We start from the raw sequence: 27928 nt of genomic DNA on the forward strand, positions 1-27928 counted from the left end.
TTAAGGAAAATGAACAACGGAGGATTAAGATTAGATCTTTCACACATGAAACCACAAAATCAATAGAGCCCCCGTAATCCATCCAGTGATAGGAAGAAATATACCTGAGGCGCCTGGACCGATTACTCAGAGAAATGTCAACAGGTATTGACAAGAAACCTGGCAAGGCTTGGCCGGGACTCAGCCGCTGCCTCCCTCACTCTAGCGCCCTCCTGGCAACCGGAGACTGGAATTCGAGAAGGTGGAGCAGTGAGGGGACTTGGGGGAGCAGGGAGGGGGTTCGGGAGAGGGGTGCTTTTCCTTCTGCCAAAGTTCTGCAGCACCAATGTTTCTGCAATTGGGTCAGAGCTGCTTGAAAAACAATGATAGCCTCAGAAGCACTGTGGGGGCCCCGTGCGATTATACCTTTTTGTAGTCAACACGAAGCCTAGTTTTTGAAACCTGCTGTGATTATCCTTATGCTTTGTTGGTCATGATCACTGTCATTCTTCTTCAGCATTTATAGGATGCCGACTCTCTTCCCGGACACCTGTGGGATTGGGAGCCATGGCTGGAAACGCAAAGCAGTGAGTGGGTTCTCCTCAGAGGGTTTCTTCTTCCTGCCCAGCCAGAAAGGGATGCCTCGAGATGTCAGGAGAAGACACGGTTCTGGTGAGTGTTCTGGTCAGGCTTCCTGACAAAAGTTTGAGATTTGACTCAGGGCAGATTGAAGCCTGGCCCTGGGGTACCCTAAGATCGAATGACCTATTGATTAACTTACATGGTTTGATGATTCCACATCTGTGTGAGTGCCCTCCCACGGCCCGGCCATGGACAAGCTACAGGCATTGTGGAGGGTGAGACAGTAATAGTTCCAGGGTACTGAATGTCTGCCGCGTGTAGAGCACTGTGCAGAAGTTGACGCGTATTGCCTCTAATCCTGGCAACCGCTGTACTTGTCCTCGCTGCTTTATAATGGAGAGGGTCAGAGACACAAAGAAGCCTGCCCATAGTCAGTAAGGGATAGAAGTGAGGTTCAAGCTCAGACCGCTGTTCCTCCGATACCCACCCTCTGCCTACTCTTTGGCATTGCCTCTCAAAAGGACAGATCCTCAAAACAGAAGCGAGGGGGCCGCCTGGGTGGCTCAGTCGGTTAAGCGTCCGACTTCGGCTCAGGTCGTGATCTCGCGGTCCGTGAGTTTGAGCCCCACGTCGGGCTCTGTGCTGACAGCTCGGAGCCTGGAGCCTGTTTCAGATTCTGTGTCTCCCTCTCTCTGACCTTCCCCCACTCATGCTCTGTCTCTCTCTGTCTCAAAAATAAATAAATGTGTTTTTTTTGTTTTTTTTGTTGTTTTTTTAAATTTTTTTTCAACGTTTTTTATTTATTTTTGGGACAGAGAGAGACAGAGCATGAACGGGGAAGGGCAGAGAGAGAGGGAGACACAGAATCGGAAACAGGCTCCAGGCTCCGAGCCGTCAGCCCAGAGCCTGACGCGGGGCTCGAACTCACGGACTGTGAGATCGTGACCTGGCTGAAGTCGGACGCTTAACCGACTGCGCCACCCAGGCGCCCCAAAAATAAATAAATGTTTTAAAAAAATTTTTTAAAAACAAAACAGAAGCAAGGGCTGTGGTGGGGCTTCAAACATCGGGCAGAACTACCCTCCTACCAAAGGGACAGCATGGAAGTAACAGGAGCAGATACCAAAAAGAGCAGAGGATCAGAAGACGCTGGAGAGACCTGGGAAGGTTCTCGTGGGCTTGGAAAGAAACTCTACCGGCAAGGTCTGCGTGGGAAGGACAGGGAAGACTCAGGGGGCGGGTTAGTGTCCCTCAGAGCCCATCAAAGGCTGCCCTCCCAGCCTCTGAGAACATAGGCTGTGGTATAAGATACTCCAGCCACTCACTCTGCAAGCATCTGAACCCAAGACAACTGGGGCCAGCCTCTTTAAGAGTTTGTGCCCTGTTTCTAGTAGCTGGGCTCCAGGCATCACCTACCTTCAGGTTTCTAAGGGAATCCAGGGGACTCTGACTTGAATGCCTGGGTACCTCGGCTTGCCCCACCTCAGCGAGTCTGCCTGGATCTGAAAAGCCCAGGTGCCCTGTGCATAGGACATGTGTATGTATTCTGCAGGTGAGGACCTGAGACTCAGAAAGGACACACAAAAGTGGCATGCACGTAGCAGGAATGAGTCCTGAGCCCCATCTTCTAGTGGGAATCCCAGGACTTTCCCTCCTACTCCATTCTGCCTCATAGAAGAGTCTCAAAACTGCAGCCAGCCTCTAGGGATCAAGTGGAACTCTACATCCTGAAAAAGGCCACCACTCTGTCCCTTTCACACTTCTCCAGGGAAGTCCTTGCAGTCAGAGTCAGGGTCCAGAAAGGGGGAGGTGTGAGACCTGGAATAAACCCCCATACTTGGTAAAGAAACTGATTGATAATAGTGACTAATGTCTATAAAAGCTACTCCCCATGTGCCATGAATTGTTCCAAATATTTTCTGCAATCTTAACTCATTAACCCTCATAAAAGCCCTATGAGGTAAATGTGATTAGCCCCATATTCCAGACAGGAAAACTGAAGGTGAGGGGCATAGCTTGTAAGCTCAAGAGCCCACTGCCACAGGCAGAATGTTTGTGCCCCCCACCCCCAAAAAGTCGTGTGCCGAAAGCTAATCCTCAGTGTGATGGTATTTGGAGCTGGAGCCTCTGGGGGGCGGAGGGGGGTTAGGTCACGAGGGTGGAGCCTTCAGGAATGAGATTGGTGCCCTTGTAAAAGAGACCCCAGAGGGTTTCCTTGTCTTTCCACCATGTGGGGACCGTGAAGCTGGAATATGGCAGTCTGGGATCCAGGAAGGGGGCCCTCATCAGCCCCTGAATCTGCTACCACTTGACCTCAGGCTGTAGTATCAGCGTAGAGCAGCCCGAATAGACTAGGCCCGCCCCTTCCTTTTGCACCAGGCAGAGACCTGCCCCTTCCTTTTGCACCAGGCAGAGGTACTGCAGAGTCTCCCATCCCCCTGCCCCACTGACGTCCCTCGCGGGAGACAGGAAATGCCCCCAGACCCGGCTCACATGCAGAGATTGTGACATCATCGACCGGGATAAAGAGATCCTGGAGCAATTGCACACCTCAGCAGATAAACTTATTCAAACATGGCTCCAGAACTCAGAGACTAATGCACTCAGGAAACCTAGAAACTTGCAAAGTAATATCTTGAATAAAAGTCAAAACTGTCTATCTGAGTTCACGTAGGACTCCTAAAATATCCAGTTTGGACATCAAACAACATAAAAAATGTTTCTTCGTGGGTTGATCAGTCAGTATGACTTAGATACCCAGGTGATTCAGCCTTGACATCGACGCTGCTGTTTATCAACCCTGTGCAGCAAGCCAAGCTCAGGAGGCCAGGGTTTTCCTCTCCAGCAAAGGCCACACGGTTGTATACTGGATGCACATTGACAGATATTAACGGTCCCTCCTGGAAAGAGGGCTATTATTCTCTTTTTGCCCCTCTGGCTGCCAAAATGCTCACATCAGTAGGCAGATATGGTAGCCCGTACCCAAGCCAAATATCGAGCTGGAAAGATGTATAAATGGGAAATTATGAAATTAACAATATGAGCAAGAGCATTAACGTTATTAATAGTTAACATTTTCAAAATCCTGGTGCATATGCAGTCCTGTGCTAAGTACCTTGGCAATCCTGAACAGAAAAGTTAAGTAACTTGACCCAAAGTAAGGCCACTTTTCTAGCACGTAGAAGAGGCAGACATCATAATCAGACATTCTGACTGTAGAGCCTGCTCTCTTAACATGTATAGAAGCTGAGCCTAGTGTCATATTTTTTTGTCTACCACACAGTTAAGCAGAAATATGTAGGGGCGCCTGGGTGGCGCAGTCGGTTAAGCGTCCGACTTCAGCCAGGTCGCGATCTCGCGGTCCGTGAGTTCGAGCCCCGCGTCGGGCTCTGGGCCGATGGCTCGGAGCCTGGAGCCTGTTTCTGATTCTGTGTCTCCCTCTCTCTCTGCCCCTCCCCCGTTCATGCTCTGTCTCTCTCGTCCCAAAAATAAATAAAAAACGTTGAAAAAAAAATTAAAAAAAAAAAAAAAAGAAATATGTAGAGCAAACTATGGGAATGCTAGGCTGGGGTTCTGATGTCAGAGCTGACATCTTCCTCGGCCAAGGGGATAGTCTCTGTCCAGGTAGGACCAGGTCTCTTGCCTTGCTTTGTTTGCAATCTGTGGATCCACTTCTGAATGTCCCTGTTCTTCTCTCTCATGCCCTGTCTCAAAATTGCATCATTTCCACGTATCGGGGTCTTTAAACCCTTTGAAGGAATATCTTGGCCTTTGCACCTGCCGCTTCTCAAAGTCCATTGTAAGTCTTGAGGCTTGGTCCCAAATGAGGCTGGAGACGGTGCTTCCCTGTGGGTAGTACTACAGTGATATTCTGGGCTGGCCCTGTGGCTCACTTCAACCGGTAGAATGTGGTAGAAGCAGCACACTCCCTCCAGCTCCAGGCTAGAGCCTGAAGAAGTTCTGGAAGCTTCTGCTTTTGTGCTCTTGGGAGCCCTGAGCTGCCATGTAAGAAGTGCAGCCACCCTGTGGAGAGGCCTTGTGGAGTGACCACCTGGAAAGGAAGAGGCCCTGCGGAGCACCAAGGTGGCAGTCACGGGGTCCCAGCCACCCCCCGAGTTGTCCAGCTCTTCAGCTGAGTCAACGAACATCTGAGTGGTCACCTTGGCCATTCTTATTGCGTCCCTTCAAATTCTTGACCTGCAGATTTGTGAGTAATGGTAACATAATTGATGTTTTAAGCCACTAGTGTTGGGGTGGTTCTTTGTGGCAACACCAGATAGCAGAAATGCTGTGGTATACTGCATGGCATCGGTATCGCATTAGCAACTCAAACGTCTGACAGTTCAGTCGCTTCACCCTTTGATTTGGGACGTTCTTTTCTTTTTCTTTTCTTTTTTTTTTTTTTTTACTTCTTTTTAAGTTTTATGTATTTATCCTTGAGAGAGAGAGAGAGCGAGCACGCGCACACAAGCAGGAAAGGAGCAGAAAGAGAGGGAGAGAAAGAATCCCAAGCAGGCTCCACCCTGTCCACCACCCCCAGAGCCTGGTGTGGGGCTCGAACTCACAAACCGTGAAACCATGACCTGAGCCGAAATCAAGAGTCAGATGCTTAGGGGCGCCTGGGTGGCGCAGTCGGTTAAGCGTCCGACTTCAGCCAGGTCACGATCTCGCGGTCCATGAGTTCGAGCCCCGCGTCAGGCTCTGGGCTGATGGCTCAGGGCCTGGAGCCTGTTTCCGATTCTGTGTCTCCCTCTCTCTCTGCCCCTCCCCCGTTCATGCTCTGTCTCTCTCTGTCCCAAAAATAAATAAAAATCGTTGAAAAAAAAAATCTTTTTAAAAAAAGAGTCAGATGCTTAACTGACTGAGCCACCCAGGCGCCCCTGGTTTGCGGCTTTCAAGCTCAGGGCAATTTCCCCGCCCCCAGCCAACCCCCAATGACCTCAGAATAGTATATGCTTTTACTACTTAAAGGTATTCAAATCATCATGGTAGACAGAAGCGTAATTGATTCCTTGTGTTTATTTCCTCTGGGAAACCGGAAGCTCCACACGGACAGGGAGCCAAGAGTTGTATTTACTGCTTGCTGTGTCTCCCACGTTAGCACACTAGGCATTGAAAAAAAAGAAAAAAGAAAAAAAATATATATATATATAATATATTGTATATATATATATCATATATATTATATATATCATATATTATATATATATAATATATTATATATATTTTATATATATAATATATGATATATATAATATATATGATATATATATACACAATATATTATATTGTATATATATATACATATATATACACAATATATTATATTGTATATATATATACATATATATACACAATATATTATATTGTATATATATATACATATATATATATACATATACATATATATATATACATAATATACATATTATGTATACATATACATATATATATAATATACATATATATACATAATATATATATACACAACATATATATATAATATATGTATATATATATAATATATTATATATATTATATATATATATATTTGAATAAATGAATTCTGTGAAGTTCAGAGTAGCTGAAGCAGACAGATTTAGAAATCACTTATGTAGCAGGGTGAGGAGTCTACATGTGATCCACTGCGAGTGAATGAACAGATGAGCAGGGTGGCTTAGATTTCCTGTTTGCCACAGTTAATCCACAATATCAATGCAACTACATAATCCGTCAAGTTGTTAAAAGTCCCCCAGGTAATTCATTCCCTGGCACATTGCCAGGTGGAATCCCATTTCCCCTCCTCACACATTTCTAGTGTTCCTGGAAATATCTGACATAGAAAAGGAATACTCAACATTTTTATTTCTGAGGAATTGCCTGTACTTTAATGTAAAAACATTTATAAAAACGAGCCGCTCTGAGTTGAACTCCAGATGTTTCCTTGCCTGTGCCAGGGATGATAATGAGCATCGTGAGGTCAGTAAAATATCCTAAGACTATGGGAACTCAAAAGAGTCTAAGAGAAAATACAATGGGGGCACCTGGGTGGCTCAGTTGGTTAAACATCTGACTCTTCATTTCAACTCGGCTCATGATGCCAGGGTCGTGGGATCGAGCTCCACCTCAGGCTCTGCGCTGAGCATGGCGTTAACATTCTCTCTCTCTCTCTCTCTCTCTCTCTCTCCCCCTCCCCTTGCCCCGCCCCCCCCAAAAAAAAAGTAAAAAGAAAGAAAGAAAAAGTATGATGTACTATGCTCCATTATTAAACAGGTAATTATGCACAGACCCTGGGAATCACTGACTGGCCTAGAAGTCATCTTCCTTGTCCACCTGTGAGTCCTCAACACGCTGTTGCTTCATGGTCCCTGTCTGAAAGTGTTCCCAAACTGGGGACTCCCCTAAAGGCATAATTTTCCTCACTGCCATGGCCCACCCATCTTCTAGCGTTTCTTCTTTGCCTCTTCTCCTCACACACACTGCCGGGTCCTCTCTGATCAGCACTCTGGTCAGTGACCAGGAGCCGAGCAACATGCCCACTCTCGGCCCTAAATCGCTAGAACCAAATCAAGTTGTTCCTAAAGGGCTCTCCCCCCGGTCTCCTGGTTGTATTTGGCGATTGCGTCCCAAATAATGGAGGCAAAACCCGCAAAGTCACTTCTCCTCTCGGCACACTGGCCGACCATCACCTTGGAGCACTGCGCGGGCCACATCTGCCTACCTGCTCTTTGTAGCACTGGCCTTCATCATTAGTGTTGCCCAGATGTTCTTGGTATACTTCCTATGTACGGTAACAGGAAGACACTGGAATCTCAGCAGCTGGAACCCAAGAGAAGTTTCCTTCTCACTGAGGCTTAGTGTAATCAGCAGGGAGCGTGGAAGATTCTGCTCCATGTGGTCACACGGGAGCCCAGGCTGCCCGCTGTGCAGCCCTCTTCAACAGTGGCTTCCAAGGTCATATTCAGCAGGCAGATGCGGGGCAGGAGAGCAGGTCAGATTGCACGTGGGACAGTGTAAGGGTACGCCTGTATTCCATGTGCCTTTAGTCACAGAGCCAAGCAGGGTCACAAAGGTGCTGGGAAGTGCAGCATAGCTGGGTGCTCCGTGGAGGGCACAGGGATCCATGAACAGCTGGTCTCTTTGCCACAAAAGGATGAGACTCTTCATTTTGCTAGCTAGCTTTTTTTCCCTTTCCTTATTCTTCTAGTTGGAAATAGAGCCATCTCCTTTTCTCCTTCGGGTGGTTTGTCCCCAGGCAGTCCTCCAGAGACCTCACTGCCCAGCTGCACTTCTTTCTGGTCCACCTTTGAACCTTGGTGGGGCTCCTACCCTGCCGTGGGGAAGGAGCTCCAGGGAGCATAACCTCCTCCAGGGATGCACTTCCCACAGATGTCTGCCAAGGGTCTTTTAAATCAGGCCTCCAGGGCCTCAGGGAAAACCCTGGACATCAGACACTGATTAGGACTCTGGGACAGTAGGAGAAGATAAAGTCTTCCTTCGCCCATCCCCAGGGTCCAGGGAAGGTGAGCCTGGAAGACAAGGAACTCACCTGATGGTAGCCAAGCGTGCACCCTTGAATCCACAGGACCATGAGTGATAAAGAAGGAAATGGATGCCGAGTGGAGCCAGGGCGCTCTGGGCAGCTGACAAGCTCAGCCCAGGGGACTTAACATACCTTCCTTAACACAGAACCATAATCTCCGTCATAATGACCCCACCTTGTGCCCAGCAGCATGGTTTACAAAGTCCTTTACAAATAGTGTGTTATTGGGCGCCCGGGTGGCTCATTTGGTTAAGTGTCCGACTCTTGATTTCAGCTCAGGTCATGATCTCACAGTCCGTGAGTTCGAGCCCTGCACTGGGCTCTGCGATGACAGCGCGGAGCCTGCTTGGGATTCTTTCTCTGTCCCTCTCTCTCTGTTCCTACCCCCACCTGTGCTTTCTCTCTCTCTCAAAATAAATCAACTTAAAACTTAAAAGTAAATAGTGTGCTATTTACTTCTCTCCACAACAGAATGCACACATTGTGTCCATGCCTCCTCTCTGTTACCACCACCCTGCTTCGGGCGTCTGTATCTCTCAGTGGACTGTTGGAACACACCCCCGTCCAGACTCTCTGCTCCAAGTTCCCTTCCACCGGTCCATCCTCTACACTGCAGCAAGAGTAGTCTCTCCCACAGAGAAAGCTGTCCTTTCCCTTCCCCTCCAAAGCCTTCAGTAGGTCCCCTTGCACTTAGGACACAAGTCCCGATCATTAGCACTGCCCACCAGGCCCTTCATGATATGACTCCTGCCTGCCTCCAGTGCCATTTCTTCCCACTACTCATGCTGAACTCTGTGCCCCTGAAATACCAAATGGCTTTCGATTCCCCAACTTCTGTGCAGGGTCCCACCCTTGTATCTTGAATTTGCTGCCCTGTCCCAGTGATAGCACATGCTCTCCCTTTGGTCCTTTGGTTTCTTGACTCCTCCTCACCCCTGAGGGGCCAGCTCGAGCATCACTTCTGAGAAACCTTTCCCAATGATCACACACACACATGCACACACACACACCTGTGTGCACACTCACACGCATGTGCACATACACACGTGGGTGCACAAACTCACACTTTGCACACACTTGTGCACATACACACGCACATGCAGTACTCATGCACGCACACTCACATACACACTTGTGCACACTCACGCGTGTGCAACACAGGATGCTCACACGCACACTCTTGTGCTTGTGTGCACATGCTTGTGCATGTGCACTCACACATGCACGCTTATGCACACACACGCATGTGTGCACACTCGCAGCTGCACACAACTGTGCACATACACGCACATACACAATAGTCATGCGTGCACACTCACACATACACTTGTGCACACACTATGCACACGCATGTGTGCACTCGCAGCTGCACACAACTGTGCACCTACACGCACACACACAATACTCATGTGCGTGCACACTCACGCATACACTTGTGCACACACGTGTGCAACACAACAGTGTACGCCCTCTTGTGCTTGCGTGCACACGCGTGTGCATACACACATACACACACTTGTGCGCACACTGTACACACACATACTTGTGCACACTCTGACATGTGCATGCACACATGTAAACACTTACATGCACACACACATTTGGCTGTGCCCAGATTGTGCTCTGAAGGCTCCATCACTGCACTCACCACACTGTACTGCCATGATGTATTATAGTGTCTGTTTATCTCACCAGATTGTCCGCTCTTATGTGGAAGGTTTATTACACATTCATCTTTATACCCCGGCACCTAGCATTGTGCCTGACATGTAGTAGGCTTGCAATAAATGATTATTGAAGCATTATTTCAACAAGCCTGCATTTTAAACCAGGGAAACTACTGCTCGGAGGGCTTAAGGGATTTGTCCAGGATATAAACTAATAAATGGGAGAAATGAAATGCTAATCTAGGTCTGTCTGATGCCTCAGACACTTCCAACTACTCCACACCACCTTCAAAGCGAAAAACCCAGAATTCTGTGAGCTGAAAAAGTTACATCTCCTGAGGGAATTTTTTTCCATTTCCTTTTGTTTTTACTTCTTTTGAATCGCAGATATTTTTTAATCTGAGGGGAAATATGGGCTTTTTCCCCAGAAACATGTACATACACAACAAATTTTGTGTGAAACATTAGAATATAACTAGTCAGAATAGAGTAGCTATTGCTGCAGTAACATATAAACCACAAAATCTCAATGACATAACAAAAGTTTAATTCTTAGTCATATAAAGTTTTCTGTGAGTCCACAGGGGCTCTTTTTTTAAAGAATTTTTAAATTTATTTTGAGAGAGAGAGAGAGAGAGTATGAGCAGGGGAAGGGCAGAGAGAGAGAGGGAGAGAGAGAATCCCAAGCAGGCCCCATGCTGTCAGCACAGAGCCTGATATGGGACGCGATCTCATGAACCGTGAGATCATGACGTGAGCCAAAATCAAGAGTCAGACACGTAACAGACTGAGCCACCCAGGAGCCCCAGCAGGGCCTGTTCTCCATCCAGCAAGTCAGAGCTATAGGCTCTATCGACAATAAGCCACTATTATCTCAACACACACTACAAAATCACAAGGACAGGAGAAGAGAGAAATGAAGGAGGCACACTGAGCTTTAACTGCTTTTGTGAAAGTGGCGCATATCTGTGGTAAATCCCAAAATACCCACAAATTCCTTGCAACCTTATACGCACACCCCTTTGCAAAGGGACTCTGCTGTTCCTTCTATCAGTAGGTATGATTTGTGTCTCTGTCTCTTGAGTGTGGGTTTGGCCATTGCTTTGGCCAGTGGGACATTAAGAAACATGATTCAAACAGAGGCTTAAAAGGCACTTCTGCCTAGGAGCCTGTCCTTTCTTGCTGTTCTTTGGAACCATGAAATCACCGTGAAGAAGACTGAGTCTGTTTGGAGAACTGTGGCCCACTGACCCCATCGCTTCAGTCAACAGTCAGCACTGATAGACAGAATGAATCCTCAAGTAGACAAGGCAATGCTGTATCAGCCAGCCCCCTCCCAACCCACCAGCTGGCTGAGGTTGCATGAGTGAACCCAGCAAGACCAGCAGAATGACCCAACTTAGCCCAGACCTATTTGATAACCCAAAGAATTTTGAGTTAGTAAATGACTACTAAGTTTAGGAATTTTTGTTATGCAGCAAAAGCTAACTAATACAAAAATAGGTACCAGGGGGAGAGTATTGATTGCCATAACAAAACCTAAAATGTGTGGGATTAATTATGGAAATGGAGGATAGAAAATTAGTTATCAAAGGCTGAAAAAAACAATGCACTCTTGGTGGATCCATAGGCGTACAGTTATGAGTTTCTTTGTACAATTTAAAGGCCTGGAGACATATGATCATTTTCTAAAACCTACTCTTAGAGAAGAGAGCTATGGCCAGAGAGTGGTGAGGTGTGATAATTGTGCTATACCTGAATCCATCCTGGAACTTCTAAAAGGAGGGTAAAGCCTTGGAATTACAAACAGAAGACTTTGGGAGTCAGGAAAAAAACAAAAAAATAACAACATAAAATCCACACCTGATCGTAGGTTTCCTCGTGGACTCAGTTATGGAACCCCATGTCAGAGGCATGGAAAATTACAGTTATTAGCTTATCGTCAAGATCAAACAAGATGACATATGGGAAAGCCTGTTAAATTGCTAAGAATTCCCACGAAAAATCTGTTTTATCACTGCTGCCTGAGGCTGCCGTCCTCCTGGCATAACCTCAGGTGAGCAGCACTGTAAGCCACCAGGGGGCAAAGGACCCCAGGAGAGTCATTTGGGAAGGTAACGTTAGTATGAAACACAAACAACGAATTCTGTTTAACCAAGTGGCACATATTCTGGGTAGAGAGAACAGCATGCGCAAAAAATCTGGCGAGAGAGCACCTGAGTCATTCATGTAACTGGCCGCTAAAAATTGCAGGGTCCTCCATGAGTCCATCGGGTTGAGGAGGTGGAAGGGGGGCCTTGTCTTGCAAGGATGTGGCTTCTCTTAAACGCACGCAGGCGCGCGAGAGAACATGGATCTTTCTTGAAATGCAATTTTCTGCTTGTTTACAAATGATTAACTACCACAATCAATTGTGGCAAAGTTCAGGTTGCTGCATCCTTTGGGACAACAGTGAGATAGTGCCTTGTGCTTGGGATAATGATAACTGGGATGCACACAGGATGGTCTGACAGCAGAGTTTGTGTTCTGTGTTCTGGGCCCAATTAACGCGAAGGGATGGCCGCCCTCCATGGCCTTCCATCCATCCCCTTGCCGCTCTTGCTTATCTGCCTTCCCAGCCCTAGCCCGGCCCCTCTGGCACATGTGGCAGGATGGGGTGCCAGCTGACACTCAAGAGTACTCCACCCTACGAGGGGAGCTAGGTTAAGGGCTTAATGTGTTCTATATTCACTCCCCAAAATAACCTTGATGAGTTGTTATCTCCATTTTTCAGAATAGAAAACAGAGAAATGAGGTCGCTTGTTTAAGGAAATGCTATGCAGTCTTCCTCCCAACGCATCGCCAAGCTGCCTGCTGCCTCCCCCCACCCCGGGTCGCCTCGTCTACACCTGCAGCATTAACAGCAACAGGACTGTCTTCCTCCATGTTTATACAGCCCTTAATGCCCTGCAGGTTGGTTTCATAAATGCAAGGTTAGTGCAGTTTGGACTTTAATTTGTTGATTCTGAGGAGTCAGTGGTGGTTTGCAGAGAGGTGTGTTTGGGATCCTTGGCCACTTGCACATTGCCTTTGAGTCTGTGCTATGCTTCCTCCAACCCCACGCCAGTGCCCCCCACCACAGGGACGGCAGGTGCCGTCTCCAGCTGAGAAGTGGGGCTGACACTGTGTCAGCTGGAACTGAAAATGTGAACACGTCCATCCGACACCCAGTCACGGGTCCTCTGGGAATCATTTCTAGACGTAATGAGTTGAACATTTGCTTGGATTACGCCCTTGCAAGAGAGTCTCATGTGACATTTTCCTTTAATCCCGTTTAAGGGGGACGCCACATCGAAATGGCAGGGCAATGGGCGTGCTACTCAGAATAACGAAAAGTCGAAGGAAAATCCCTCTTCCAGACTCAAGTTTATTCACCATACATGAATGGCACCTGCCTTTGCTGTGTTCACCCCTAGAGGAAAGAGAGAGTCCCTCTGACCTGCAATGTGGGAGACATAGGTGGAAGGCAATGGTGTTGACTGAACTCTTTTCAGGTTGCTACCACGTGGGGTTTTGTAGGGTCACTAGCAAATATGGGAGACGCATGTTCAATCTACCACTACCAATCACCTAGTACACTTTCCGGCAAGGTCAGGAAAGCTCTCTGTTTTTCCCCAAACCGTGGTGAAGTTCCATGTAAGTTACATAATAACAAACAACACAGATTTGGATAATTACTCTTTCACAGTTATTTTTTTTAAGTGTATTTGTTTGTTTTGAGAGAGAAAGAGAGCACACAGGCAGGAGAGGGGCAAAGAGAGAGAGAGAGAGAGAGAGAGAGAATCCCAAGCAGGCTCCTCACTGTCAGCACAGAGCCCGATGTGGGTCTCAATCCCACAAACTCTGAGATCATGACCTGAGTCGAAATCAAGAGTGGGATGCTTAACCAACGGAGCCACTCAGGTGCCCCTACAGTTATTGCTTTTACGATGCCTATTTATGAAGCACTTTAACAGTTAGTAGCCCAGTGACTCTCCCAACCCTGAGTGACGGGTAAGCCTAACTCTCCAAATTTTGTGGACAAGGGAACAGAATCAGAGAAAGTCAATAAAAGATAGCAGGTCACTTACAGAGAGGGCACGTAGAACGTGCCAGGCACCCTTCAAAGTGTTTTATATATGTCAGTTGATTTGGTCTTCACATCAGCCTTGTGAGTTGGGCACTATTATTCTCGTTTTATAGATGAGGAAAGAGGCTCCCAGAGGTTAATGACTTGCCACGGGTCACACAACTAGTGAAACATACCAAGAGAATTCTAACTCGGGTAGACAGGTTCTAGAGCTCAGCAGCCCCTCATTGACTTGCTCAAAGTCACACGGCTAGAAAGAGGCAAAACGCAAAGCTTGGTTTGACTTCCCACGCTGCCTTCCACTTCATAGTAATAGCTCCCACGTGCGAGTGTTTCCCATGGGCCTGTCCTCGTTGCCTTACTTAGGTTACTTTCCGTAAACCTCACCACCTTGCAAGCGAGGAAACCGAGGCCTAGAGGTAAAGTGACTTGCCAAAGGTGACAAAGCAGAGAAAGGATTTGAACCCAGGCAGTCTGGACCTAGAGCCCACCGTCCCCACTGATAGCCTGTCCTCTCGGCTGCTTCCCCAGATAGTCTGTGTCATGTGCTGCACAGTTTTCCACTGTTCTCATTGGTGTCTGGGGTCATAGGCACGGTTCTGTCTGTGCAAAGTCTAAGGGGTTTCCAGGCACCACTGGCTTTCTGTTTACTTTGCTGAACTGTTTGCTTTGTGGGGACAGAAGCTCCCTGTGCAGACTTTTCATGGACCTCGGAGCCTCAGCTGAAGCTCCATCACGTAGAGACAATGAAGATATCGGTGCCGTGGGCTCGGAGGACACCATTAGAACTGATTCTTCTCTCTGCTGCCCTGGGCTGCCTCAGTTTGCCCGGCTCCAGGTAAGTGATGGTGACAAGTGATTTGCCAGTCAATAATGTGACAGGGAGTACGAAGCCACAAAATGCTGACCGCCTCTTTGTCATGCGTCTATTGAATAAGGAGCATCTCCTCGAGCAATTTGCATGCATTTGATAAAATAATATCAACAACTGTCTTCAGATTATTATGGAACCAAGCGTCTGACTTCAACACAAGTTCCCCTGAGAAACTGACATGTTTAAATGTATTTTGTCACGCTGAGAATAGGATACTTGTTCTGTGTTCTGAACAAAGCTTCTTTGCGCAAAAGAAGGCCTGTCATGTATGGAAAAAAGAGCCAATTCACATCCGTGACTTTAATGTCTGAGTGGGACCCACTCTACCTGCTCATCAACCCAAATTCTGTGGGTTCTCAGGTTCTCTCTCTCTCTCTCTCTGTCTCTGTCTCTCTCTCTCTCTCTCTCTCTCTCTCTCTCACACACACACACACACACACACACACTCCTGTATGTTCCCAGCAGTTAAGTTCTAACTGATTTACTTCATTATTTTTGGTATTGTTAATAGGATACAAGGCAGGCTAAAGAAAATATCTTAGTGAAAGCTCAAACGTGGGCTCCGATGAAAGATGTGCCAGTGACTTGGCAATTAGGAGATCCTCCTGGTACGTGAGAAGCCCTTCCATGATGCTGAAATGCTCAGGTATCCCAGGCCTCCTTGTGAGCAGGCCTTCCCTGTGGGAAGAAGGGCTGTTCGTGCCATTCCTTTTGTTGATTCCATAAATGCTGTCTGAGCACAACCTCCCAGTTAATGTGAGGAGTACCAGTGCCCATTAGACACACCCCCCGGTCTCACCTCTTCCCACCACTCAGCTGCCACTGGGCACCACCCCTAAGACCAGAACGGAGAGGTTCACTACCCATTGGGCACTCAACAAATAATAGCTATTATGATTATCAAGAATCTCAACTTGGCCCCACGAAGAACCAAGCTGCCAAGGCCTGCCTTATATGCATGTACTATGTATACACAGAGAAGGGTTAAAGACCCAGGGATATGTGTCTGGAATGGAGGTTGAAGGGGCTCATAGCAACCCGACCCCCTGCAAATAGGAGTGACCCCTTTGCAAGACCCCTTGTCAGGCTCTAAGGATACAGAGATGAGTAAGACACAGAGAGCTTGTGTTCTCATGGAAAAAGCCACCATGTGGGCACACACTCTAGGTACAGTTGCAAAAGATGATACAGGGACAGGTAAGAAGCAAGAGAGGGAGTGACCAGCTCTACTGGGCATTCAGTAAGTCTGGAAAGTCTTCTAGAAAAGGGTGGTATTTGAGCTGAATCTTTATATAAGAATAGATGTTCGCCAAATGGCCCAGGGGGTGGAGGGTGTTCAAGGCAAAGGAAGCATCATAGACAAAGGCATGGAAATACGAGAAGCCTGGCTTGTTCCTGAAGCTTCAAATCTATTTCAGGAGGCCTCGAGCACGGGCCAAGGCAAGGCACTAGCAGAGACGAGATCAAGTGGGAGTCAGCAGGATCAGAGTGGGTGGAGTGGAGGAGCACTAGGGTGGGAGCTAAGGACCTTGAACCTTACCCTCTAGCAATGGGGAGCCATTGCAGGGTTCTAAGCCAAGGAGCAGCACGATCATATTTATATATTCGGAAGTTCACTCCGACATGGAAAGTGGAGGTAGGCGTGGTAGATAAGTAGAGTGTCTTGTTTAATCCTCCAGCCATGCCATGAGATGGATATTATCTCTTATTCACACTATGTAGAAAAGCAAAAGGGTCCTCAGAGAGGAGAAGAGACTCACTCATGTTGTCAGTCTCAAACCCCCACCAGATTTGGTGTTCTGGCTTCTACCCGTGAGTTCCACTGGGCGGTCCTGAACACAGCAGGTATTTGAGTTCCATACTTGAAGCGGATGAACAGCCTTCAGTTCTGGCACAGGAGAAACTGAGACCTCCCCCATGTTAGCTCCCAAGAAAGGTTTTTGTTTAGTTCTTATAATCATGTCAGATGAAATAATCACATCGTCCTAAGACCTATTGTTTATTTATCGCTGCTCTGTGCCAGCCACTTGGATGCATTAGCTCTAAGCCCTCACAGCTATTGGAGGTAAGTTTTATTGCTTACAGTGTTACAGAGAGGGAAACTAAGATTGGTAGATAAGGTAAATGTCACAAAGCTACTCACTTACTATGTAACAGAATATGGATTCAAATCCAATTGTTTTTTGTTTTGTTTTGTTTTGTTTTGTTTTGTTTTTTTCTGGTTCCAGAGCTCCTTTGTATCCCTGTACTATCCTGCCTCTCAAATGCATTATCCCCTCTCCAGCTGCATTGTGTATCTGACGTGCTGGGCCCCCATGTCATTTCTCTATCTCTGGGCCACACATTTGTTGCCTTGAGATGTTGCTTTAAATTTTATGTCTATAACAGCAAATGACAGAGAGAGGAGAAATTGAAAATCTGCCACCCAGAAGCTGCCTCTTCCAGCAAAGAGGAAGGATGCTATTTGCAAAGGGAATGTAGCTGCCTAACAAATTGTGTGTGACAGAGAGTTGTTGTGTCAGGGCATTTCTACAGAAAGCCAAAATATATTGACACACCCCATCTCTATAAGTTGATGGCTTGCAATTTACTGCTGACCTAATCCTGCCTTCCTCGATGGATCCATCTTTATTTTGATCAGAAACTCCTGTTAGAAAGAGAGTAGGAGACAGGGACCCAGTGAAATATATCCTGATGTTGGCAATTGCATTCTGTACACCTCAAGGAAAGGCACATCCTTGCCATTCCTTATGTAGAGGGATATGTTACAAGGACTTGTAGAAGCGTATTTATTGTAGCGTTCTTTGCAATTGCAAAACATTGGGAAAATATAAATGTCTTTCAAAAAGAAAAAGAATACATTGAATGCAACTTATGTCCTCTGATGGGACATCAGAGATAAAGAAATGAACTAGATCTCTTTATGAATCAACATGGAGAGGGCTCAGAAGTAGAGCATTGATTGACAAAAGCAAGTTGCACAATAATATGTATAGTATGAGTAAAGCACACAGATACAATGTTATATGTTGTGCGTATATAATATGTAAAAATATTTAAAGGGCTCAAGGGATTCATGTAAATCCCCGACAATAGTTCCCTCTGAGAAGGAGGAGAGGGAAATGTATCTGGGGCTGGTATCCAATGCAGATGTGTAATGTATAGGGTTATTTTCTATTAAAAAAAAAATTGAAGGAAATATACCAAAATGTTAATAATTGCCAATCATGGGTTATGACTACATGAGTGTTTATTATTTTACTTTCTGTACTTCTCCGGGCATGTTTAAAAATATAGAGAGGATTTTGAATGACAGAGTCATTTCAGTTGGTCAAAAGGTCCATCTGGTCTGTTTCCGTAAAAATCCGTGGGCATGAAATGAATGTGCTGTATCCCTACACAGAGGCCAGGATTTAAAGATGCAATTTAATGCCAGCCTTTCTTTCCAATTTGCATTTTGTAGTACTAATAAACCACACACATCCTAACTGATGTAATTTACAAACATACTATTTATTCAGCTGATTACTTCATTATACTGCCACCTCCATAATGAAAATGGGGTGCAAAAATGAGAGACCTGGTGGCTATAACTACTTTTTACCAAGTTCCTTCTGTAAATGATCATCTCACCTATTAACAGGCTTTCAAATCTCAGAGAAGAAAATAATTGTGACTCTTAATACAGTGCGTGTACATTACCCATCCACTCAGTCTCAACTGTGCCCAGAATTGCCTTGATAGTTGCTAAAAACACAATGTAACCGTTTCTTAGTTGAAACAGGAAGAGGGTACCCTGCCGAGCTGTCAAATATATACTTAGGAGAAGCCGAATCACAGACAATATTGTTTTGTCAAACCCCAGCAAATTAGTAGATATAAGAACACATTCTGAGCCCCGCTCCTGGGGTGCAGCATCCTGCCTCAAGTAACCATTTTAAAAGTATCCACCTGTGGTTTCCAGGAGAGTCTTTGACCTTTCCTTAAAGATCCAACTTTACTAGGCAATTGATTTTTGCTGGTCTCTGGGGCGGTTTTGGAGATGGATTTCACTGTAGTTAATATTATCCTCTTTTTAGGACTTTTGCCAAGTGAGAATGTATTGTTAATGCCCTTGTCTGGAGTGATGTACTATGTATTTGAGACAGTGGAAACAGTGTGATGCTCTCCCTAATGACTCAATCTTGGACACAGAGATGAAAGAGACCTTGCATAGAGACAGAGGGCACTGGTAGAGTGGATGCTGTTCCTGGCACCCTTCCAGGCAGCATGGGGGAAATGGATAAAGAGGCATTAGAGTCCAACAGACCTCAGCTCAGACCCCCAGGACCACTGCATACCAGCTATGTGACTTTCAGTCATTTCCCTCATCTGCCCAAGTGGCAATGTCCTCTCACATTGCCGTGAGGATTCAAGGAGATGGCCCAGGTAAAACACCTCACACGGAGCTTGACATGTCCTGGGTGCTCAGAAAATCTTTGTTTTTCTTTCTCATCTCTTTTGCCTTGAAAAGGAACACAGGTTGCAAGATTATGTTCTCGCCGGTGGAGGAAGGGTAAAATCTAAATGCACCCGTCATGGTTTTGTTTGTTTGTTTGTTTTGTTTTGTTTTTTGATTTTTTTAATTTATTTATTATTTATTTTTTTAATATATGAAATTTATTGTCAAATTGGTTTCCATACAACACCCAGTGCTCATCCCAAAAGATGCCCTCTTCAATACCCATCACCTACTCTCCCCTCCCTCCCACCCCCCTCACCCGTCATGTTACACACGGAGTTAACTGGAGGCCTAGACAGATTCAATACCACGTTTGTTTATCCACTCTTTTACTGAATATCCCACTGAATGCCAGGAACTCCACAAAAAGCGTCACCTTACTTTCTACACATAGTTCATGTTGTTTGACAGCTCTATAGATGTGACACTGTCTGCCCCTTCCACCCACCCGCCCTGCCCTCACCTACATCCCCTTATATTCTCTGTCTGCTCTGGACTGGCAGGGCACCATTCTCTCTTGGACTGCTGGTGGTGTTGCTGTCCCTCAAGGACTTCTGTCTGGCCTGCTTCTCCTCTCAATAACAGTCTCATGCTTTCCCATAGCTTCTCAGGATCAGCTCTGTATCTCTAGCGAAAATCTCTCTTCGGAGTACCAAACCCACTTAGGAACTAGTTGCTGAATACTCTACATGGGTGTTCCGTGAGCTCCTGGGACTCAGCATGCCCGCCCACATCCTCTCCAACAAGCTCTTTTTCTCCTGTGTCCCCCACTCACGCACACACGCAAACTAGAACTAAGCATCAACCTGAACCCCTTCCTGTCTAACCTCTTCCTCTCATTTTCTATCCGTTCCACTGGAGCAACATCTCGTATGCCTGCCCCCCGCCCCCCGCCATGTGTTCTCCCCTAGACATTGCCATGGTTCAAGTTCACATCACTCATTGATGCTACTGCATGAGGCTCCTGCCTGCTTGTCCCACCTCCAGGCTCTCCTCACCCTGGCCCAGCCTCCACACTACAGTGACGTCCTAAGGCAAACTCTGGCCCTGGAGCCTGCGTGCTTACAAACCTTGCCTAGTGGATGAGTCCCAAAGAGCTAAGATATGAGACATGTTTCTCTTCTCCTGTTCTAAGATAGACGTGAGCTCCAGAAGGCAGAACCTATGTTTTATATTTCCCTGTATCCCCTGTAGCACAGTACCCTGAATGTTGTTCGTTCTCAGCAAATGTTTCATGGACTCTTAACATGGGAGAGTGCCTTAAAGACCATCTAGTCCAAACCTCTCCTTTCCCTGGGCGTAACACAGAGGCCCCCGGTGAGGAAGGAATTGCTTCAAGTCGTACATCTAGCTGTGGTTATATTCCCTGCTTATCTGTAGCAGTTTAGCGTTTATAAAGTACTCTCACGTGTACTTTCTCAGTGAATCCCAGGAATAGCCTTGGGAGGGAGGCATGATTCTCCCATTACATGGATGAGAAAAGTGGAACTCACACAGGTCGAAAAGGCAAGTCAGATCCCCCAGGTGCCGATGGACTGTCTTCTGCTTTTGAGTTCGGTACTCTTTCGACGATAGCTGGCCAAAATGGAAGGCACTTATGGGTGTTCGATAACTGTTTGCTGAATGAATTAACCTATACTTGAATGATAAACTAATAGCCTCACGCAAATGAGCAAATATATATATATATATATATATATATATATATATATATATATATATATATTGAACGGATGGGTAGGTGGTTGCATGCATACTTAATTCTTTTTTGACACTTGATTCTGTTCTCTCATGATGGCCATTTAGAGGTGAAAGGCCACAGTCTCTTGAGTCAAATGCAGTCAATGAGAGCCTCGCCAAGAGCAGACACACACGGAATGTGGATGTCTCACTGATGCCTATTGATTGTGAACTTTCCAGCTGGTCCTCCTGGACCACGTGTGATCCCTGTCAGAAGAAAAGGGTAAGTACTCTGGCCTTGGGGGAGCTCTAAGCTTCCAGAAGCCCTAACTCTCAGCAAGAGTGGTGAAGGCACTGCTGACAGTGCCTGGCACATAGTAGGATCTCATTGAACATTGGCTCACTTGATGAAGTCTGTTCCTCAGTGTTTCCACGTAGTAGATCCTTTCTTCAACCTTCCAGCTACTTGCCTAGCATACTTATCCTTGCTCAGGTTAATAGCTTCCTAATCAGACTTCCTGCTTCCAAACTTGCTCTTTCAGTCCATCTTCATGGTACAACCAGGGGAGCTATTGAAAATGCAAGCGTGGCCTGTCTTTTCCCAGCTTGAAACCCGTTCAAAGTCTACACATGGCTCTTGAGATCAGATCCAGACTCACGGTCTTCAAGGCCCCCATGACGTTGACCTGGCCGACATCTCCATAAGGCATCCCCCACTCTGGCCCACAGAACACTTGTCTCTCTCTGACCATTTCACACTCTCTCTCTGCCTTTATTCATGCTGCTTTCTGAGGCTGGAGTGACCTTTCCCACTTGCATTGCTGGCGAACACCTACTCATTATTTGAAACTCTGCCTACAGGCTACCTCTTTGGAGCCCTTCGTTGACTTCTCAGCCCTATGTGCTATTAGATAGCCAACCTTCCAACACCTGTAATAGCTCCCTGTCCTTCCTGTCATTTTTCCTTAATTACTTACCTTTCCATTAAGTGGTAAGTTGTTGAAGGTTTATTCAATTCTGTACCTACAATGTAGGCCAATTTCTGGAACATAACAAGAGCGCCATAAATAGGTATTGTTTGATCGTGTGATATTTTCTGGCACCTCCATAAGGAAGGGAAGGGACCAGTTGCACTTTCTGTTAGGCAAATAGGTAAACAGAGACTCAGAGCGGGCATTTTGTCAGGTTCACCTAGCAGCAGATAAAGGCCTTGAATTTGGGCTGCTGGCTTCTTGTCTAGTGTTGTCCCACAAACAAACGAACGAACGAACAAATAGACAAACAAAAACCACCATAGTCCCTGCCGTATTTGTGCTTCAGGTTCCCCTGTCATACGAGGGCTGACGCGGGATCCCAGCTCTGAGAACAGCAGGTATGTGAGAGAAAAGAGAAAAGAAAAGGGTTGCCATTTCCCCAGCTCCTCAGGATATCAAAGCAGCCACGGGCTAAGACCCTAACGAGGCTGTAAAAGTGGACCCAGGACGTTTACACAGTTAACTGGATCTTTGTGGAGAGCCAAGCAGGATCATTCAGTTCCCAAAGTGAGCTTTATTGCTGAAATTATCAGCATTGATCCAATTATCTGTACAATTGTTTCATCTGCAGCATAAACCAGGAAGACTCAGCATGAGCCAGCCAGCCAGCCAGCACTCTTCACTCAGAGTTTGTTACGCACTGGCCCTCAGTGGACATCATCACTCTCTGCAGGGTCACTGGCTGCAGGGTTATCAAAACCTTTCAACCGGAATTTTGAGATGCCTCTCTCCCATCATTTCCACACCCCTCAATCCCATTTTGTCTTTGGTGCCTGGGGCTGGTCTTCAAACGATCTTCTTTGCAGACCTCATCCCTGTCCTGCCAGTCTCTGCCTTTCAGGACAAAAGACCCTCTGGGGTCCCATGCAAAGGAGCATGGGTGAATGGTTGTCTGTATTTTTTTTTTTTTTTTGGCAGGAAGAGGTGGGGAGGGGTGTCCAGATGCCATACAAATAATAACTATGGTTGGTTAACATGTCATTCTGCAAAGGGCCTGCTACCCTGGCTTGTATGATTTTGTCGCACCAAACTCTTGCCTACAACTAGTATTTGGAAGCTACCCAGATGGGATCACTTTCCCCCCTATAATTTTTTCTCATTGCCTCATAGTAAAATACTAAATCTAGCCTGAGACCTGGGGGGCCCTCCCTTACTTGCCCCTGGCTATGTCTCCCTCCAGCTCTGGCCACCGCCCTCCTGTATTCTTCTCTCTGGCCAAGATGAACATCTTTTTGTTTTCTGGAACAAGGCACGCTCTTGCTAGTCTCTCAGGTTTGGTAGAGCAACTTTCTCCCCACAGATTACTCTTCTCTGCCCTCCTCACGCCGCCTCTTCCTGTTTGCCTGACACCTCGTTTCACCTTTGGAACCTCAGCTCGCTTGTCACTTACTGGCTCCCAAGTTTGTATCAGTGAGGCCTCTATCAATTCACAGAGCACTGTGTCCTTCCTCAATATGGCGGCCATCACACTGCGTTGTCCCTGCCTGGGGCTCACCATCACCACCCCCACCATCTGCAGCGACCTCCTTGAGGGCAGGCCAGAGGGCACGATTATGATTAGAAACACACAAGCAAGCCCTTATGGAGTGAATAAGTCATGGGGATGGAGGTACAGCCTGGGGAATATAGTCAATGGTATTGTCATCTTGTGGTATGATGCACTTGCGGTGAGCACAGCATAATGTACAGAGCTGTGGAATCACCGTGTTGTGCACCCTAAACTAATGTAACACTGTGTCACCTGTACTTCGATTAAAAAAGAACCAAGCAAGCATCAGTACCGACCTTGTTCAACATCGGGTGGCTCAGTGTTTTGGAAATCCAATATTTCTGGAATAAACAAATAGGAAGTTAGAGATAGAGAAATATTGCCTGGTAAAAATTAAAAATAAAAATACCACTATATGTCAACCAACGGGAATTTAAAAGTGATAACAATAAAGAAAAATAAGTACAAGAAATTGTGTGCCTACTAGGTACCGGACAACATGAGATTTCATATTTAGATCCTCTATATAGTTGAAACTCCATAACCGTACATTTAGGTTAATTCATTACCCCTATTTCATAGGTTACCAAATTGAGATCACAGAGGTTAAGTAACTTGCCAACATCACGTAACTAGAAAGTATCAGAGTCAGATGTGTCTCCAATGTGCTTGCTTTTTGATTTATAAGATAGTGAGTAAATGAGAATAATTGAATGAACCCATTGGAGTAATCAAGCTGAGAGATTGTGGTGTTGTGTTACTGAACTGGCCACATCAGTCTACTTAATACCTTTTGACTCTGAAGCCCGAGCTTTTCCCACATTCAGCAAATCTTTATTGATCACGGCAGCTGCAGAGATCAAAGGCCAGGTCTCTGCCCTCAGAGAGCTCAGAGTCTAGTTGAAATAGTCGAGCAAACAGGCACTTGCAACATGAACCCTTCAGTGTATATCCCTCAGTTCCCGAGGTCCCTGAGGCTCCACCCTTGGTTCACCTTCCTCCTCTCTGCCACAGTACAGACATGCCTACTTGCTCCGGCCCTCTCAGTTCAATGGGGAACCATGTAACTTCTCTGACAAGGAAGTTGAAGACTGTGTTACCAGCAGACCATGCAGAAGTCAAGTGCAATGTGAAGGCTTTGTGTGTGCACAGACAGGTATAAAGGGATGCAGGAGTGGGAGGGGATATCTAGCAAACGGGGTGATGGGGGCACTGGCCATTACCTGCTGCTCAAGGTCAGGGTCATGGGTCAGGCCGGGAGCCTTCCTTGTCCTCTCTTCCCGTGTATTATTTCACAAAAACAGCCCTATAAAATAGGCATCAATATTATCCCCATTTTACAAATTGACAAATTAAGACTTGGGGAAGTTACTTGCCCAAGATCACGCAGCAGCCAAGTAGAAAAGCGGCAGTTAGAAATTTGGAAATGCAAATCACATTCACAGGCATTAAGGACAACAAAAACACGTACGTGTGCTGGGATCAGAAACCTCGAGCCAGGTCTTATTTTGACTTTGTGACCTAGGAGAAGTCACTTAGCCTTTCTGCACGTCGGTTCTCGTAACAGAAAATCGGAAGTGACGTTAATACCTTACAAGCATACTAGAAGCATCAGGTGACACAGTGGGAATGAAAGCTCTTTGCAGACTCTGAGCCCTGCTGGCTCTCAGAGGCCTGGGACTGAGGACAACATGGAAAGCCTACAGCCGTTCCATCGGGTGTTTAGGCCACTTACCTCTGAAAAATGTTTGCAGAAGTAGCTCTTGACGTTTGCATTTCTGCATAACCAAGTATAGTGGAACCCCTAATGCATGAGAGTCAGTAAAAAGTTTTGATTAAGGGAATGAAGGGAGGAGCGTACAATACTCATCTACTGCAGAACTAAGTAAACACTTGTCTTTTCAACTCACATCTAGTTAATTCAAGCAAGCACATGTCTCTCTATTTCGCCACTTCCCCAGCAAACGTAAGAGTATTTTGACCCAAGATGATCTAGATGGGAATTGCAACCTCTCTATGTTCTCTGTACCCATGTGGACCGGGCGTGCTTCAGGATTTTTTAAGAATGGGTTAGAGATTTTCAGAGCGATTTCCAGGGCTTATTGCAAATGCAAGAATTCTGTCTAATAAATCTGAAAGACTTTTATAGTGTGTCCATGGACTCATTATGGCCAGTGTTCCATGATTCCGACCAGAACCATAATGGTCATTCAGGCAGGCTTTAGTTTAAGTGCCTTGTAAGAAACATTTGAAGACCAAATTGAATTCTTCTGCTTTTGATATTGGTTAAAAATGATCAGACATCTCTAAGGAAACAGGGTCACCTGTCTTATAGGCTTAACCCCTAAGAATATGCAAACAAGAAAGGGAGTCAAGTCAGAGGGGAAAGCATTCAAAGGAAGCAAAAGTGTCAACAGCCCTGGAAGGGAAGAGGAGATGACTTCCCTGTTTTAGAGACAAGAAGATCGAGGCAGGTTAGGTAGCCCGTGGAAGGTCACACAGCTAGTGCTACCCACAGGACCCACCAAACCCACCTCTCCTCACCAGCCTCAGGGAGAGAAGTCTAGATTTGCCTCCGGTCTGGCCACTTCGACCCCGGCCACGTAGACACTTCCCTTTTCCCCACCCTTAATAACCTCCCCTCAAAGTGGGTTCAGAAATACAACACTGGCCTCTTTGGGGGAATAAAGTGAATATCTGGCACGTAGTAGGTGCTCATCCCCGTCGTTTCCCTCTCGGCAGCCACGTGCCTAAGGGTAACACCCTTTCTCCTTCCAGGGAGGTGTGTAAACCGCAGGCTTCTCTGCAACGGGGACAACGACTGTGGAGACCAGTCAGATGAAGCCAACTGTAGGAGGATTTATAAAAAATGTCAGCATGAAATGGACCAGTACTGGGCAATTGGCCGTCTGGCCAGTGGGTGAGTTACTGTCCTTCTGTTGTGTAGATGGGACAGCACAGAATTCAGTGAAATTCTGGAGGAGAGGAAGGGAGCTGATATTAACACAGTGGCTCCTTTCTTCTTTTCCAAAAAAAAAAGACGTAACGTAAGTGGATGCTTGTAGCTACTCTCTGAACACAGCTCCAGGGAGCTCCAGGGACATGTCCTGTGGCTAGACACGGGCCGTGCGGAGGGCTGGGTCAGGAACACTAGAGACGGAGCTGTGCTCGGAGACCACACGGGCCTCATAGCAGGGCTGGGGGTGCATGTTTACTCAGCACCTGCCGTGTGACTGTTCTCCGTGCTTTCTCGGCATTACCTCTGAATCCTACTGACAACTTGCGGGGGAGGTTTAGCTTCTTCTCTAGCTCTAGGTCCCAGCATAGGGCCTGGCCCAGAGGGTAGGCTCCTAAGTAGTTAGTGAAAAAGTGGGTTTCTGAGGGCGCCTGGGTGGCTCGGTCGGTTATGCGTCTGACTTCAGCCCGGGTCATGATCTCACGGTCCGTGAGTTCGAGCCCCGCGTCGGGCTCTGTGCTGACAGCTTAGAGCCTGGAGCCTGCTTCAGATTCTGTGTCTCCCTCTCTCTGACCCTCCCCTGTTCATGCTCTGTCTCTCTCTGTCTCAAAAATAAATAAACGTTAAAAAAAATTAAAAAAAACACACACACACACAAAATCAAATCTCGCTCCCCAAAGGTTGTCATTAAGGAAAGAGACTTCTCATGCGAGGAAGACTTGCTCTCAGCACCACTTTATAAGCTGGTTATTATAGTCCCCGCCTCCTCAATAAGGAAACTGAGGTCTGCAAAAGTTAAGAGAGTTCCTAGGGGTCACAGGGCTAAGAGGGTGACTGAGTAGGCATTGCAAGCCAGCAGTAGGGCCAGACTGGACCCTGTAGGAGGGGACAGAATGACAGCTCGCTGGTCGTGGGACCTCCGGTGAGGCACGTATCTATGTGGGGCTTCAGTTTTGTCATCTGTAGCAGGCAGTGAATAATAACTTTCTCTCGAGTTCTGTGAGGATCAAATAAGCTAATATGATTACTGACGACAAGCCAGTAGGCGGCAGCTTGTGTGGGGAAAGGACGCAGACTGGCAGTGAGACCTTGGGCCGGTCAGTTACCCTCTGTGCCTTACTTCCCTGCTCCGTAAAGTGGACATCATCACCATGATAGCTATCTCAAGGATTAATCTTCTTAAGGATTACATGAGCCAATACGTGTAAATCGATAAGAAGAGTCGCCTCCGCAAAGTGAGCACCACATTGCGTTGGTTAAAGAAAATAAACACTTAGGCGTTCTTACGATGCGTGGACCTCTGTCACAGGAAAGAGAGCCTATGACAATTCTGTTAGGAACAGAACTGAGGCCAGTGCACAGAGGCTGAGAGAACACAGAGCTCCTTTCAACAAGAAAAGAGCTTTCAGTAGTCGTCAGAGCTGGTCAGGAACGGAAGGCTGCCTTAGGAGGCAGTGAGAAATAAGGCTACACACTGATTTTCATCCCTTCTAAATACACACAGTGATATCTACT

At 46.5% G+C, this 27928-nt stretch overlaps 1 protein-coding gene across 1 annotated transcript in view; it reads left to right on the top strand.

Moving 5' to 3' along the window:
* The first annotated feature begins 14534 nt into the window (after positions 1-14534).
* Positions 14535-27928, top strand: part of C8B (complement C8 beta chain) — a 37385-nt gene continuing 23991 nt past the window's right edge. The window contains exons 1-4 of the mRNA XM_058717265.1: positions 14535-14717; positions 21061-21217; positions 24472-24613; positions 26236-26377. Of these exons, the coding sequence (XP_058573248.1) occupies positions 14626-14717; positions 21061-21217; positions 24472-24613; positions 26236-26377 (533 nt within the window). The 5' untranslated portion in view covers positions 14535-14625. The remainder of the gene's footprint in view (positions 14718-21060; positions 21218-24471; positions 24614-26235; positions 26378-27928) is intronic.

Source organism: Neofelis nebulosa, chromosome 2, assembly GCF_028018385.1.
Source record: "Neofelis nebulosa isolate mNeoNeb1 chromosome 2, mNeoNeb1.pri, whole genome shotgun sequence".
Taxonomy (NCBI): Eukaryota; Metazoa; Chordata; class Mammalia; order Carnivora; family Felidae; genus Neofelis; species Neofelis nebulosa.